Source organism: Balaenoptera musculus, chromosome 13 (assembly GCF_009873245.2).
Source record: "Balaenoptera musculus isolate JJ_BM4_2016_0621 chromosome 13, mBalMus1.pri.v3, whole genome shotgun sequence".
Taxonomy (NCBI): Eukaryota; Metazoa; Chordata; class Mammalia; order Artiodactyla; family Balaenopteridae; genus Balaenoptera; species Balaenoptera musculus.
Window position 1 is genome coordinate 38,321,823 of NC_045797.1, and position 14,885 is coordinate 38,336,707.

Sequence of the window (14,885 nt, forward strand, 5' to 3'; positions counted from 1 at the left end):
CCACAGTTCTTCCATATCCATAGTTCTGCATCTGTAGACTCAGCCACCTGAGAATCATGTAGTACTGTAGTATTTACTATTGAAAAAAATCTGCTTATAAATGGGTCTGCGCAGTTCAAACCTTTGTTGTTCAGGGGTCAGCTATATACTTCAAACACAGATGGTAGCATTCCATTTATACTCTTGACCCCTTGTTTGTTGTGCTCATATTATCTTAGAGAACATTCCATATTAGTACATATAGAAAGTTACCACATTCTTTTAAAGATCTGCATTGTTTGTAGTATGGTGGGTACCATGATTTATTTTACCTGTTCTCTATTAATGGACATTTGTTTCCTTTCTTTTGATATTACAGTGTTATAGATAGTATCCTTAATACATACATTATCTAATGCATGTTGGCTGAATACCTAGGTATGGAATTTTGAGATCAAAAAGTATGTTTTTGTTAACATTGAAATATATTGTACATAAAGAGAATATGAAATGAGTAATAATAAAATGAAAACCACCAATGTACCTACCACTCAGATTAAGGAGTAGAACATTATTAGAAGCTAGTTGTGTGTCCCTCCGTGATATCATCCTTTCCACTTCCCCATAACACTATCTTGATTTGTTACTCTTTTTTGGTGTTCTTTATAGTTTTACCTCCAGTGTGTATATTCCTAAACAATGTATTTAGTTCTGTGAAACAGATAAGTATGCACAAACTTGATGGATTAAGGAAAAGAGAGTACTGCCTTGTTAGGTCACAGAAGAACACAAGCTAAAGAGGGTGTACTTTCACCCTCTCTAAAGATTTGTGTAAAGCCTCATCTGAGGTTATCATTGAGAAAATTCTCAAGTTTAGGTCTTGGCACAGTGAAGACATATTTTAGTGCTGTAATGTTGACAAGATGCTGAAATACCAACAGAAATACAGTCACAGAGTCTCTTCTCTTTCTCTTCTCTTCATGACCTACTTTAGCTCTCAGGAATAGATCAAAATAGAATTTCTTCTGTAAGGTAATATGAATGTCTTCTGCTGATTTAAGCAGTAGGACATGAAGATGAGAGTAGAAATTTCACTGTCATATTCTGGTAGTGAACATGACTGGTAAAGACAGTCCGGGTTCAGATAAGAATCTGGGCCAGGTTCACTTGCCATTCTTTCCTTAGAGAAGGTATTATGAAGGCAGCAGAGATTTTGGTTGTGTGGCCCTCAGTAATACATTTTTCTGGTCACACTGATCCTATTGACTATCCTTCACATCTGATGCACAGCAGTTGGATCTCCTTTATCATCCTCATAATTGTTTTTGTCTCTCTCCTATGTTGACTATTCTGTTTCCAGTATTCCGTACCTTCTTTATTGGTTCACTTTTTTATTTGGCTGGAATACACGCAATTGTCCAGTAGCTTCTTGAGAGAATGTTAATATGGGGTAAAGTTTGTGAGTCTTTGAATGATCAAAAATACATTTCTCTTACTTTAAATGGTGATTTGGCTGGGTATAGAATTCTAGATTGGAAATAATTTTGTTTCAGAATTTTAGAGATATTACTGCATTGTGTTTTGTGGTTCTGTTATTGCTGTTTAGAATTATGAAGCCATTCAGATTTCTGATATTTTTTTACACATCCAATTTTTTTTTTCCTCTTCTAGAGCTTAATGAATCTTCTTGTTCCTTAATATTCTGAAATTTTACAATACTAGGCCCGAGTATGGATCTGTTTTCAACAATTGTAATGGGTACTTTAATATTTAGATATCTGTTTTAGTTTGGCAAGTTGTATCTTTAAGTTTGGGGAAATTTTCTTGAATTAGTCTTCCTGTGTTCTGTTTTATCATTTATCTCTAAATTCTTTATCTACATGTTTCATCTCTTGGACTATTCCTAATTTACTTATGTTTTCTTTCCTATGGTTCATTTCTTTGAGTGTTAACTTCCTGAGAGATGTTCTCAACTTTATTTTACAATTCTTTTGAGTTTTTCATTTTTGCTGTCATGCTTTTAATATCAGACATCTGTTTTGTGTCCTCAGGGTACTCCTGTTATCTTAGTTGAAATATCTTTTTGAGAATATTGGGGTTTTTCTTTCCTTAATTGTTGAATCTTTAAAAATCCAGACTGATGGTGCCCGCATTTCAATTAGAATGTTTAGCTAATTACCTAATTATTTTCTGTTAATCTCATCTCGTCTTTAACCTTATATTTACCACTCTGGCATTCTTTATTCCTATGTATAGATTGAAAAATTTCCATTTGCTTTCTTTTTTCTTCCTCTTTCTAATGAATTTCCCTTAAAAATGTTTACATTGCAGATCTGGTGATGAATTATCTCAAGTTTTTTTTTGTTTGAATAAAAAGTTTGTTTTGCCTTCAATTTTGAAAGAAATTTTCACTGGATATAGAACTCTAGGTAAAGAAATTTTTTTCTTTCAGGACTTAATAAAAAAATTTCCCATTATCATTTGGCTTGCAAAGTTTCTGACCAAAAGTCTGGTTTTTCTTATCTTTCATCCTTTGTATACAATGTGTCTTTTTAACTGTGCTTCATTTTAAAGATTTTTCTTTAACATTGATTTTCAGCAGTTTGATTTTTAATGTGCCTTGTGTTTTTGTGTTATGCAGCTTGGGTTTAGTTCAGCTTCTTGGGTCTGTTGTGTATTTGTAACGTTTATCAAATTTGAAAAAGGTTTAGCAATTATATATTTTTTCAAATATTTTTTTTCTTTTTCCTTACCCCTCGCCCTAATTTCTGGGCTTCTAATTAAATGTATCTTAGTCTGTTTGTTAGTGTCTCATAAATCACTGAGGTGCTGTTCTTTTCCTTTATTCCTTTTCTTTTTCTCTTCTTCTTCTCTCTTTTTCTTTTCCTTCTCTTTCTACCCCTTCGATCCCTCTTCTTTTTCCCTCCTTTGTCAGGTGTTTATCTTGTTCCTGTGCCAAATCAGTATAAGTCAGATTATGGATTATAAATTTGTGTCTGGTTTAGGATTTATCTTTTTGAGGTGAGGTCTTGATGGTTACTGTAAGTGCATTTGATTTCCAGCTTGCAAACTTGTTTGCTATTATCTATGCCCTTTTTTTCCCTGTGAGATGTTTGTAAAATCTTTAAAATTTACTTTATTGCAGCTTCAGAGGATAAAAATTAGATATGTGTTGTTTAATATATCATCATAGCTTAAGAAGTTTTAAGATATCTTTTTCCTTTTCTTGTTTTGAAACATTCATTGCATTAAGATATTAAATTTTGGGGGACTTCCTTGGTGGCACAGTGGTTAAGAATCTGCCTGCTAGTGCAGGGGACGTGGATTCGAGCCTTGGTCCGGGGAGATCCCACATGCCGCGGAGCAGCTAAGCCCGTGTGCCACAATTACTGAGCCTGCTCTGTAGAACCCGGGAGCCACAACTACTGAGCCCACGTGCCACAGCTGCTGAAGCCCGTGCACCCTAGAGCCCATGCTCCGCAGCAAGAGAAGCCACTGCAGTGAGAAGCCCATGCACCGCAACGAAGAATAGCCCCTTCTCACCACAACTAGAGAAAGCCCGCACACAGCAATGAAGACCCAACGCAGCCAAAAAATAAATTAATTTAAAAACAAAAAAGATACTAAATTTTTTAAAGATAGCAACTTTTTCGAGAACCGTTAAGGAATAAGCAATTCTTAGGTTAGAAAAGATCCTCTCAAAAGTAGTAGAAGATAGAAAGCTGCTCAGTTAACTGTAAAAACCAATTCAGCCGTAATAATTGAAAGTTGATATGTTATGTACACAATGTGTAGGCCTAATTCACATATCAAATAGAGTCCAAAATCCTAGATAAACTGCTAGCCATCTTAGTTCTATTTTGTAACAAAGTTGTACATGCTTAGGGTCTCTAACAAACTGGGAAGCCAATCAACTCCATATTATCTTAGCAATACGTCACGACTAAGCATATTTTATCTCACTATTGTAAAAAGATCAACAGTCATAGATTGTATTAGATTATCTCAATAACATAGAAAAGAAATTTTATTAATAAAAATCTACTGAAGTATTAAAAGTTTAATATAGAGTTTCTGTTCATCTAGTAGCCCATGTTTTTCTTAAGCACTAATTTTAAATGATTTGGATAAAACATTACTATCAGAAGAGGTAACTCAGTGATAATTTGAGGGTAATATAATGATGAATAGGAAACTAAAGAAATCAAGTGTTTTGTAGCAATTTAAAAACCATAGGATACTTTTTTGTTTGTTTGTTTTGCCGCACGTGGCTTGTGGGATCTTAGTTCCTGACCAGGGATTGAACACAGGGCAATGTCAGTGAAAGTGGCGGAACCTAACCACTGGACCACCAGGGAAGTCCCTAGTTAGGGTACTCTTAATGTGACGTGTTTGTGGAATATATGAGAATAAAACTTTTTTGAGATATGTAAATAAATCAACACTTGAATAAGTGATTATACCTAGCATCTTTATATAAAATATTGTAGAGATGCCAAGTTAATTTCTTTCTTAATATATTTTACCTAAATCTGAATGAATTTTTACTTTGAATTGGATGAAACTACTCTGAATAATAAACTGTGTGAATAAACTAAACAATATCAGAAGTTCTGAGAGGAAAACCTGAAAGGATAATAGATGAATTTCAATACTAGCTATTATACATTTAAAAACTACAATATTATCTCATAAAGAGTGTTAATTAAATCACAATAGATAGCAGAGAAATAGTCTTATGAGATGTTCAGTTTAGGGGCAGAAAGAAAAACCCTGTTTCTCTCTAATGTTCAGAATGAATTTAAAGTATTCTTTATACACACATGCGCATGCATACACACAATAAACTCTAGGAAAATTCAGAAGATATAGGATTGAAAATTTATCAAACTTTTGGGAGGGCCAAGGTTTCTAGGCTTAGAAATAACAAGAAGGGAAAAAAACATAGGTTTAGCTACACAACAATTAGCAATTTTGCTACACAACTATTATACTTTTTTTTAATATATAATTTTATTTATTTATGCATGCTGAGCCGGGTCTTAGTTGCGGCATGCAGACTCTTAGTTGTGGCATGAAGACTCTTAGTTGCGGCATGCATGCGGGTTGTAGTTCCCCAACCAGGGATCAAACCGGGCCCCCTGCATTGGGAGCATGGAGTCTTGCCCACTGGACCACCAGGGAAGTCCCATACACCACAGTTACATTTAAGGAAAAATACTGAAATGAATCTTACTGGAGGAACCCATTTTCCTTCCCTGTGTTTGAAATATTTTCAGGTAGAATTTTCTTACTTGAGTGGAGGGAAAAGGTAATTTTAAAACGTTATGTGTCGTTGTGGAAAGCAGTAATCGTGCTTCACTCATTCCTGAAAATAGTTGGATAGTGCCTATCCAATGGAATTTTCCTACATTAAGTTAATAGAATTTAACAATATTTGAGTTTAATTATTCATCAGATATTTCATCATTTTGCTTAACTTTCTTCCTCTATCAAGCATTTTCTTTAAAAAAAAAATTTTTTTTTATGGATTAAACAATAATTAATTTGAATGCCTGCTGTTCTAATGCTGGGAATACATGTGTGCCTTTGTGGAACTGGGTTGGTTTTTTTTAGTGGGGGAGAGACAGATACTTAAATATAATATCAGATGCTAATAAGTGCTTTACAGAAAGATAAAGCAGAGTAAGGGATTAATAGTGAGATGAGGCTTTTTAGATTGAGTAGTTAGGAGGAAGGCCTTTTAGAGCTCACATTTGATGAAAGACTTGAACTGTGGGAATGATCCGTATGCATTCCTGGGGAGGAGCATCTTAAACCTTTGAGATGGGAACATGCTTGATGCTTTCAAGAAAGAACATGCTTGGGTGGCTAAAGCATATTTTGGTAGGGACGATGGTGGGAAATGAAGTTGAAGCAAAGAGGACTTATGCATTCTAGAAATGAATTGCCTCAGTCTATTGAGTTCGTTGAGTTTACTGTAATCTAGAATGTTGTAGCTCATCTTTTTTCTCTTCTTGTCAGAACTTTTTTTCTGCCCTATAATCTATTTTGTGCTGATAGGTAGTAACAGGGAAGAGAAAACTCGATCATTATAAATACATGCTGGTTACTTGTGAACTAAGGCATTAATGAATCTGTTTCTCCTGCATGTATTGCTAAGGGGAAATGCTGTAGGTTCCCAGAAAGCACTGTAGTGTTCTTTACTTGTAAAAATTTTCATATTATTAAGCAAGCAGGAATTGATCTTATTAGAGTGGTGCTAAAGGAGAATTTTCTTGTAATTTTTACTGCCTAAGGCTAACATCAGACGACAGAAAATAATATAAGAAGTATGCTTGGCCCTGTTTCCACTGTGCTCAAGAATTCTGTTTAAGCTTAATGTCCAGTGGAATTAATTGCTATAACTGTGTATTCATGTTGGCAAGTAAGTTAACTCTTATAAGAAAGTTCACTTATGTTTTCTGTTTTTAAGGAGGCCTTATGGGACCAGTCAGGATGATTTCATCTGGACATGAATTAACAACAGATTATGATGAGAAAGCACTTCATGAGCTTGGTTTTAAGGATATGCAGGTACGCGTAAATGTGGTTTGAGTTTTAATCATCTGTTGACTTACAGTCAATAGTTGTTTAGTTGAAGATACAGTTCAAAAACAGTTCTTACTGCTTTTGTTATATTAAAATTGTAAGGGAAGTTATTTTCTACTTCACAGATTTATTAAACCAAAAACTTGATATGTCTAATTATGTGTTGATTTTTTTCCCCGTTTCTCCTGTTTTTATAGATGGTATTTGTATCTTTGGGTGCACCAAGGAGAGAACGGAAAGGGGAAGGTGTTCAGCTGCCAGCATCTTGCCTACCACCCCCTCAGAAGGACAACATTCCGATGCTTTTGCTTTTACAAGAACCTCATTTAACTACTCTTTTTGATTTATTAGAGATGCTCGCATCATTTAAACCACCCTCAGGAAGAATGGCAATTGAAGATAGTGAGGTGACTATATCATTTCATTTTCACAAAATCTTGTTTTGTCTTTCTGTTGAATGGAAAAAATTTTCTCAGTAATCTCTTAAAAGCAATAAAACCAAGGAATCCATTTATTAATTCATTAACTATTTAAGTGCCTAATATCCCAGGCGTGCTGTTTACAAGGATCAAAGTAGACACAGTTTCAGCCTTCATTGAATCCAGTGGGGAAGACAGATAATTGACATGCCTAACAGATAGTTTCAAGTAAACTAACAGATAAATAGTTCAGGTAAAGATAGTTGCTACGACTTGCCATTATTATTATTTTTTTTTCATGTAATGTCTGAAACATTTATATTAACATATTTCCATACATATTTCCATACAAATACAAATATAAGATTTTTAGAAATTTCATGTAATGTCTGAAACATTTATATTAACATATTTCCATACAAATAACCCAATGAAAGTTTAGTATTAGTTGTTTTGTTTGTTTGTTTTTTTATACTGCAGGTTCTTATTAGGCATCAATTCTATACACATCAGTGTATACATGTCAGTCCCAATCTCCCAATTCAGCACACCACCGTCCCCACCCCTGACTTGCCATTATTAAGGACTGATGATACACAGACTGTTTATATTTTATTTGGTCAAGGAAGGTTTCTCTGAGGGAGACCATATAAATCTGAGCTTGCAGGATGAAAAGGAGCCTACTAAATGAAGTGGATGAGGAATGATCTGGATAGAGTAAACTGATTCCTGAAGCCCTTGATACAAGAAGAAGTTAGGCAGGTCTGGGAATTGTTTGGGAGCTGGTAAGTAGAGTGTGGAAGATAGTGGGAGAGTAAAATGAGGGGAATGAAATGAAAAGATAAACAGAGTCAAACTGGCCATGGCAAGCTATTTCCAGTTCACTCAAAGTAAAGTGGACAGCATTGAAGTATTTTAAGCAGAGAGAGAGAGACATATGTTTTGATTTTTGATTTAAAGGTAATAGGTTTGTTTGGCAAGAATAGGAAAAGCAGTAGGGAACCTAATGTACTAGTCCAAGGAAGAATTGACTTTAAATAACATCTTTTTAGTGATAACTCACAAACTTAGTTCTGCAGACCAAACCTCTTCTCTGAGTTCCAAACTCATATATCCAGTTGTTTACTTGATGCTTCCACTTGATGTCCCACAGGCATCCATTCTTCTTCATTCAAATGGAATCCACCCAGTTGCTCAAGCCAGAAACCTGGATGCCATCTCTGTTTTTCTTCTTCCTGAACCTGAGTCTATCCCTACTCCTAATCCAATCTACCACACGTAATGTTGTTTTGACCTGTTGTCCACTTAATTTATTTCCACTGCCGCCATTCTGTTTCAGGGCACCATCTTTCTTGGAAGAATCATTATTTTGAGACTGAGTGGCAAATAAAATAGTGGTGCTTTTATGACTTTCCTTATGTTAGGCTAACTGTTCTTTCTTTCCCAACAATGTTAAGTGGCTGCTTTCTATGTTTCCAGAATGTGTTTGGTCATGAATGACCAGATTGAGTCATCTGTTCCCCATAACCTGGTTTCTTTTGTGGTGGCACAGTCTTAAATTCCTGAGAAATCCCCTTTTTGTTCAAGCAGAATAATCAATAATAGATGTCCATAAACCTTCATTTCCTCACCTGTTAAATTTTATGCCATAAATACTTAATAACCTTTTACTTCATGTCAGCAGTGTATTGCCAGTTTAAAAGAGAGAAAGATAATTATAAGAATTTCCTAGTTTTCCAAGAGGGTGCTAGTGTTCTACACAGTGTGTTATGGGAACATAAGCAGGAAACAAAAATTTGGGGAAGATTTCTGCAAAAGAGGAGTTGTTTAAATTGAGTCCAACTGCTGATAAAGAAGGAAGAGAAGCATTACAGAGTCACAGAAAAGTGAATGGCATGATTGAAAAATTGGGAGTGTGAGTATGATGTAATTCAAATATAAGGACAGAAAGGGAGATTGTAACCTGTACCACAAAGGACCTTAAGAGGTTTTTATTCTTAGTAAAATAGATGGCTGTTATCATGGAAGATTTTAAAACAACAAAATGAGATCTTTTTTGGACTTTCAGAAACAAAGTTTTGGTGTTAGTGTGGAGGATTATATTAGAGAAAACAAAGACCAGAGGTACAAGAGCCAGTTAATAGGTCATTGTAATTGTCCATGTGAGGCCTAAACCAGAGAGAAAGCATTTATTTTTAGGCAGTTATATTATTGAACTTGGTGACAAGTATGCCATTGGTGGTGTGGGGTTTCTTTGTTGTACAAGACTGGTTCAGCCTTGAAGAGGATTACCAGAAGAATAAAAGGATCTTCACTGTGTATGACCCATATTGTAGGGCCTTTCAGTCATAATGTAGAACATAGTCTTGTACACCTGGGAGATTTTCTTTTCCTTCAAATAATTTTTTGCACAGAGTTCAGTCCCTTCCTCCTTTCCTCCCTCTCTCCCCACCTTCTCTTTTTTAAACTGGATGTTTACAAAGGAATGAATTTTATTTTACTGAAGAACTCTCAGTGCCTTTTCCCCAAATAAACTAAAAGTGTTACTTGGGTTGCTTCGCTTTCTTCATCAGGCTGTGAAAAGCAAAGTTTACTTTGAAACTCTTGTCTCTAAAATTCTCTTGCCTTCAAAGTATATTAGCTTTATACCATTATACAGAAAGAACGAAATTACTTTTTGTAGATGTATAAGAAGATTCCTTTGGCATCTCTTATACTGTATAATACCTCAGAATCATTATGACAGCAGCTAGTAGTAGAATAATACTATACAAATTCATAGTCTGGAAAATTCCAAAACTTTTGCTGCTTTAGCTTTTGCTGCTTGTTTACCTCTTGGGGTTGTGCTTTAATTAAAAAAAAAAAAAAGAAATTTGCCTATTTCTTACATACCTTCTGTAATATTCTTTAGCTTACTGTTATCTCAGTAACTTAGAGAGTTCAAATTTAACAAATGATAATGGAAAAAAGTAGGTTCTTTAAAATTGTTTGCTTTTCTCTTAATCTCTGCTTGTCTGAGACTGGAATATAAGGAAGGCATGGATTAGCGAAATAAGAGAAACAGGTGTACTCTTTTCCCAAATGTAAGGTCAGGGATTTAATTTACCAGGTCTTTGTCATTCTTAGAATAGTGACCTGCAGGGAAGAAATAGATGATAGTCTTATTGAAATTTACTTGGGTGGCTTTATATAAAACAGACATTTTCACTTGTGTTTGAAAAGTTTTTCTGAGGAAAGTGGCCAGACTTGCAGATCACTTTTTCCCAGAAAAGTGTTCAGTAACAAGTTGAAAAACCACTACTTTGACATAACTAAATTTATTGAATAAATTTATTTACTGTGTAACAAATGCTTTATTCTCACTTTTAAAGTAAGATTTAAAAATATTATCAAATATGATAATTAGTGATTTTATGCAGATCAGACTTAAGTTTAGATGTTGCAAAAAACTGTTCTGTCTTGATAAGCAGTTGCTCTTATTTGTATAGAGCTTAAGATGTGAAGAACTTCATCTTCATGCAGAAAACCTCTCTAGGCGTGTATGGGAGCTACTGATGCTTCTTCCTACATGTCCTAACATGTTGATGGCATTCCAGAATATCTCAGATGAACAGGTAAGTCCACAAAATATTTTTACTTCCCTGGAGGATGGTACCAGTTTACATTCCTACTGGTAGTGTATGAGAGTGCTTGTTGACTGGTAACCTCAGTAAAATTTTGCCCATTTAATAGGTAAAAAGTGCCAGTTCATTTTAATGTTCATATATTTAATTATTAGTGAGATTGAATAATATGGGCTAAATACAAGGCAAGGATTTTCTCTAAAATTATCTTTAGAAAACAGTGAATTTGCCTTTATATTAGTGTTTTTTCGTATTACTTAATGTTCTGAATATTGCTTTGTTTTTGACAACAAAAAGTAACGTTTAGAGAAAATACCCTATGATTTAATGACATTGCTTCAGTGCTTGTTTTGGCTGCTTATACAAGTCAACTGGTAGAAATAGAGAAAAAAGGAGTCAAAGAAATTTAATATATATTAATATTCCCAGAGGCATGACCTCACATGTATTAAGTGTTATATATCTTTGTAAAGATATCTGTTCAAATTAAAGATTATTTTTAAAAGCTATATAATAAGGAGTTACTTACTGGGGATACCAACAGAACACCTGTAGGACTAATGGAAAAACAACGTCCTAATGTTATGCTAATGGTTATCTATGATTTGGGACGTTGTTATGTGATCTCTCAGGGTCTTGTATTTCAAATGACTTGGAAGTGAAGAAGATGGGCCTAGAAAATGGTGGTTGGTGACTCATTGTAGCTCTAATAATAATATCGTTGTCAAGGATGCACATAAGTGTGAATAACACTTTCATAAATTGCGAGTAGAAAAGAACAATATTTTAAAGTTTATGTGTTTGTATATGACTTTTTAAATGAGTAGGTGTCACATAAATATTAAATACACACTGTACTGCTTCTGTATCCTTAAAAGTTCACACATTCAATTATGCTGCATTGTGTATTTCATTGGGAAGATGGCAAATTACCTCAACTGTTGTGGAGGTTAACATACAGTTTTTTCCTATGCTGCTGTTGTGTATTAATTTTAACAAAATTTAATGAATAATTGGTGTTTTAAGCATATGATTAGTACCAATTATATAACTGGTCTTCACTTGTTTGAACATATTTCAATATATATGTAATATTTGAGTTTTTATATAGTGTCATTTTCTTTAGTTTTTTTTTTGGGGGGTGTCTCTTAGTAAGTTGGTTGGAGAAACCTGTGTTTCTTTTTTTAATTTAAGTGTAATGATGGACTTAATTGGAAAGAACTGCTCAAAATTAAGAGTGCTCACAAGCTATTATATGCCCTGGAAATTATTGAAGCACTGGGAAAACCTAACAGAAGAATAAGAAGAGAGTCAACGGTAATTGCTTTTCCATTATTATCATTAAATGTTTGTTTTCTCTTTGGAACAAAATTCTAGAGTACGTTATCTTTTAATTCTCCCGCCACCCTTCCTTATTTATTTATTTATTTTTGTCATTCCCACAGGGAAGTTATAGTGATCTTTATCCAGATTCAGATGATTCAAGTGAGGATCAAGTGGAAAATAGTAAAAATTCCTGGAGTTGCAAGGTTTGATCATATATGTTTTGCAGTGTATTGGTAAAAATAATTTATCTCTAATTTTCCACCAGAAGTTACCACAATTATTGTTTTAAACTAACTTACCATTTAAATAAAGCATAGTTTAAAAATTATGTATTACTCTAATCACAGTAATAAATAAACTGAGATTATTTAATGCTTTGGTGCTCCTATTTTTAGCACTTATTATTTTTTCTCCTTCATTGGAATAGTGTGTTAGGACATCCCAGTGCCTGGGATTAAATGGTTAATGGAATACAAAGATACGTATATAGATATTTATAAGAATCTTTTAAAAAAATTCTTAAAAATTAGTTGTTTGCTATTTATTGTATAGACGTTATATTGGTTATTTAATCAAAGAATAATTTCTTAAATGAAAGATATATAATATTTTACTTACACAGACATACACACACACCCAGTTACTGAATCAAAAAGCAGATCTTTACTATATTATGTAGCTCTTTCCTCTTACCATTACTCTCACAATTGCTTACAGTTTGTTGCTGCTGGAGGGCTTCAACAGTTATTAGAAATTTTTAATTCTGGAATTCTAGAGCCAAAAGAGCAGGAATCCTGGACTGTGGTAAGTGAAAATGCGCATTTTCAACCAGTTACAGTAGTTAACCCCAGTGAGTCACTTCCATGAACCATTGGCAAGTGTAACTTTTGCTTCACACTTTATTGTAGTAAAGGAAAGTGTGGAGTACAGTAGAAATAAATTTAAGAAAAAATAAGGAATCTGATAAACTAATTATGCAATAAGAGTTCTCCATGTCAACTCAGTTAAAAAAATTTAAGTGATAATATTAATGACTCTGAACTATAGGTAATTCATGAACATTTTTCCATTAGTTTGGTAAACTATATATTAATATTTATATAGTCTTAAAATTTGGATGCTTTTTAAGAAAAACTTGGTTTATGTCTTCAGTTTTTTGAAAACATCCTTTTTCTTTGTTTCATTTTGTTTTGACCATTTCTTCCTTTAAGCAACACTACTCAAAAATGTATTTCCAGAGCATTTGTGACTAGTCAGCAATGAAAAAGGTACAGAACTTGAGAGTAAGCCTTTAGAAATTTTTATAGCAATTGGACATTGCCGCAGTGTTTTTTTAATAGTATTTTACAAAATTTTTGATCCTTAACAAAATGGAAGTTTTAGAAAATGGTACTTTATCACTGTTAACTTGACAAAGCACTGTCCTATAATGTTAGGAAAATAAAATCGTGGAATATTTAAAAATTCATAATGCTGGACCAAACTGTGTAATCCAGTTTTGTATTAAATGGAAAGGATGCTCATTTCCTGACCTCCAGCAAAGCAGAATAGCATTATCAAACATTGCATTCAAATTTTAATTTCTTAGTAGTTGTTTTTTAGAATTATTTTAGAACCTAGGAGTCAGATGTTCTTAATTTACTGTCAAATGCTGGTACATCCAAGATATTAAAGAAAGAAAATACATTTAAGCATATTGCTATCTACCAAGATTTTGTTAATCTTACCATTGCTTTCAATACTTTTTGCCATTTTTATTTTATATATTTTGCTACAGATATTTTCCTTTTTAGAATAGATACCTCTACTACAGTAATTGTTTTCTGTCTCTTAGAACTGAAATGTCTGTTGTGTTTTATTGTTGTGTCTTTGTTGTCTCAGTGATCTCTCAGAATTATAAGGTGCCTTTTAGTTCTTTGGCAAAGTGGGAGAATTTAAAATCTTTAATGAGTAGTTGTGTGTTGTTTATAGGACTTTTGTTTATAAACTGCTCTAAGTTTAGCTTTGAATAAAGTTTACAGGTAATCATATGCTAAAGATCTCTCTTTGTTTTCTTTAAAATTGTGGACACTTTTATGAAGTATTAAGAAAAATTTACTGCTGTATGGGACACATTGTAGCCTGGCAATGCTTGAGATGCCCAGTTTGCTTGAGACACATATGGCTTTCAAGTCAACTGAGATCCCATATTTATAATGTGTATCTCTCGATATATTATAGGGTACTGTGGATACTCTTACATGATGAACAAAATTTCAAGATTTCCATAAAGTCCAATTTGTCTATTTTTTCTTTTGTTACCTAAGCCTTTGGTGTACTAACCAAGAAATCATTGCCAAATACAGTGTCATGGCACTTTTGTTCTGTGTTTTCTTCCAAGAGTTTTATTGTTTTAGGTCTTATATTTAGATCCTTGATTCATTTTGAGTTAATTGTTGTATATGGTGTTAGGTAAGGGTTCAACTTCATTCTTTTGCATGTGGAGATCCAGGTTTCCCAGCATATTTTCTTGAAAAGACTCCTTTCCCCACAGTGAATGGTCTTGGTACTCTTTTCAAAAAACATTTGAACATATTTGTGAGGGTTTATTTTCAGGCTCTCTATTCCATTCCTTTTATTTTTTTGTCTATCTTTATGCCAGTACTACACTGTATTGATTACTGTAGCTTTGTAGTAAGTTTTGAAATCAGAAAGTGTGAGTCTTCCAGTTTTGTTCTTTTCTTTTAAAATTGTGTATTTGGAGTCCCTTGAGATTGCTTGTGAACTTTAGAATGGATTTTTCTGTTTCTGCAAAAAACATCATTAGGATTTTGTTAGGGATTGCGTTGAATCTGTAGGTCACTTTGGGTAGTATTGATATTTTAATAAGTCGTCCAGTCCGTGAACACGGGATGTGTTTCTATTTATTCGTCTTTAATTTCTTTGAGCAGTTTTTTGTAGCTTTCAT

The 14,885-nt window shown here is 33.6% G+C and overlaps 1 protein-coding gene across 7 annotated transcripts in view; it reads left to right on the plus strand.

Moving 5' to 3' along the window:
* Positions 1-14,885, plus strand: part of USP34 (ubiquitin specific peptidase 34) — a 236,854-nt gene that overhangs the window by 140,837 nt on the left and 81,132 nt on the right. For all 7 annotated transcript variants that reach the window (XM_036873004.1, XM_036872997.1, XM_036873001.1 and 4 more), the window contains 6 exons: positions 6,455-6,555; positions 6,768-6,977; positions 10,478-10,603; positions 11,807-11,929; positions 12,058-12,141; positions 12,656-12,742. In XM_036873004.1, the coding sequence (XP_036728899.1) occupies positions 6,455-6,555; positions 6,768-6,977; positions 10,478-10,603; positions 11,807-11,929; positions 12,058-12,141; positions 12,656-12,742 (731 nt within the window). The remainder of the gene's footprint in view (positions 1-6,454; positions 6,556-6,767; positions 6,978-10,477; positions 10,604-11,806; positions 11,930-12,057; positions 12,142-12,655; positions 12,743-14,885) is intronic.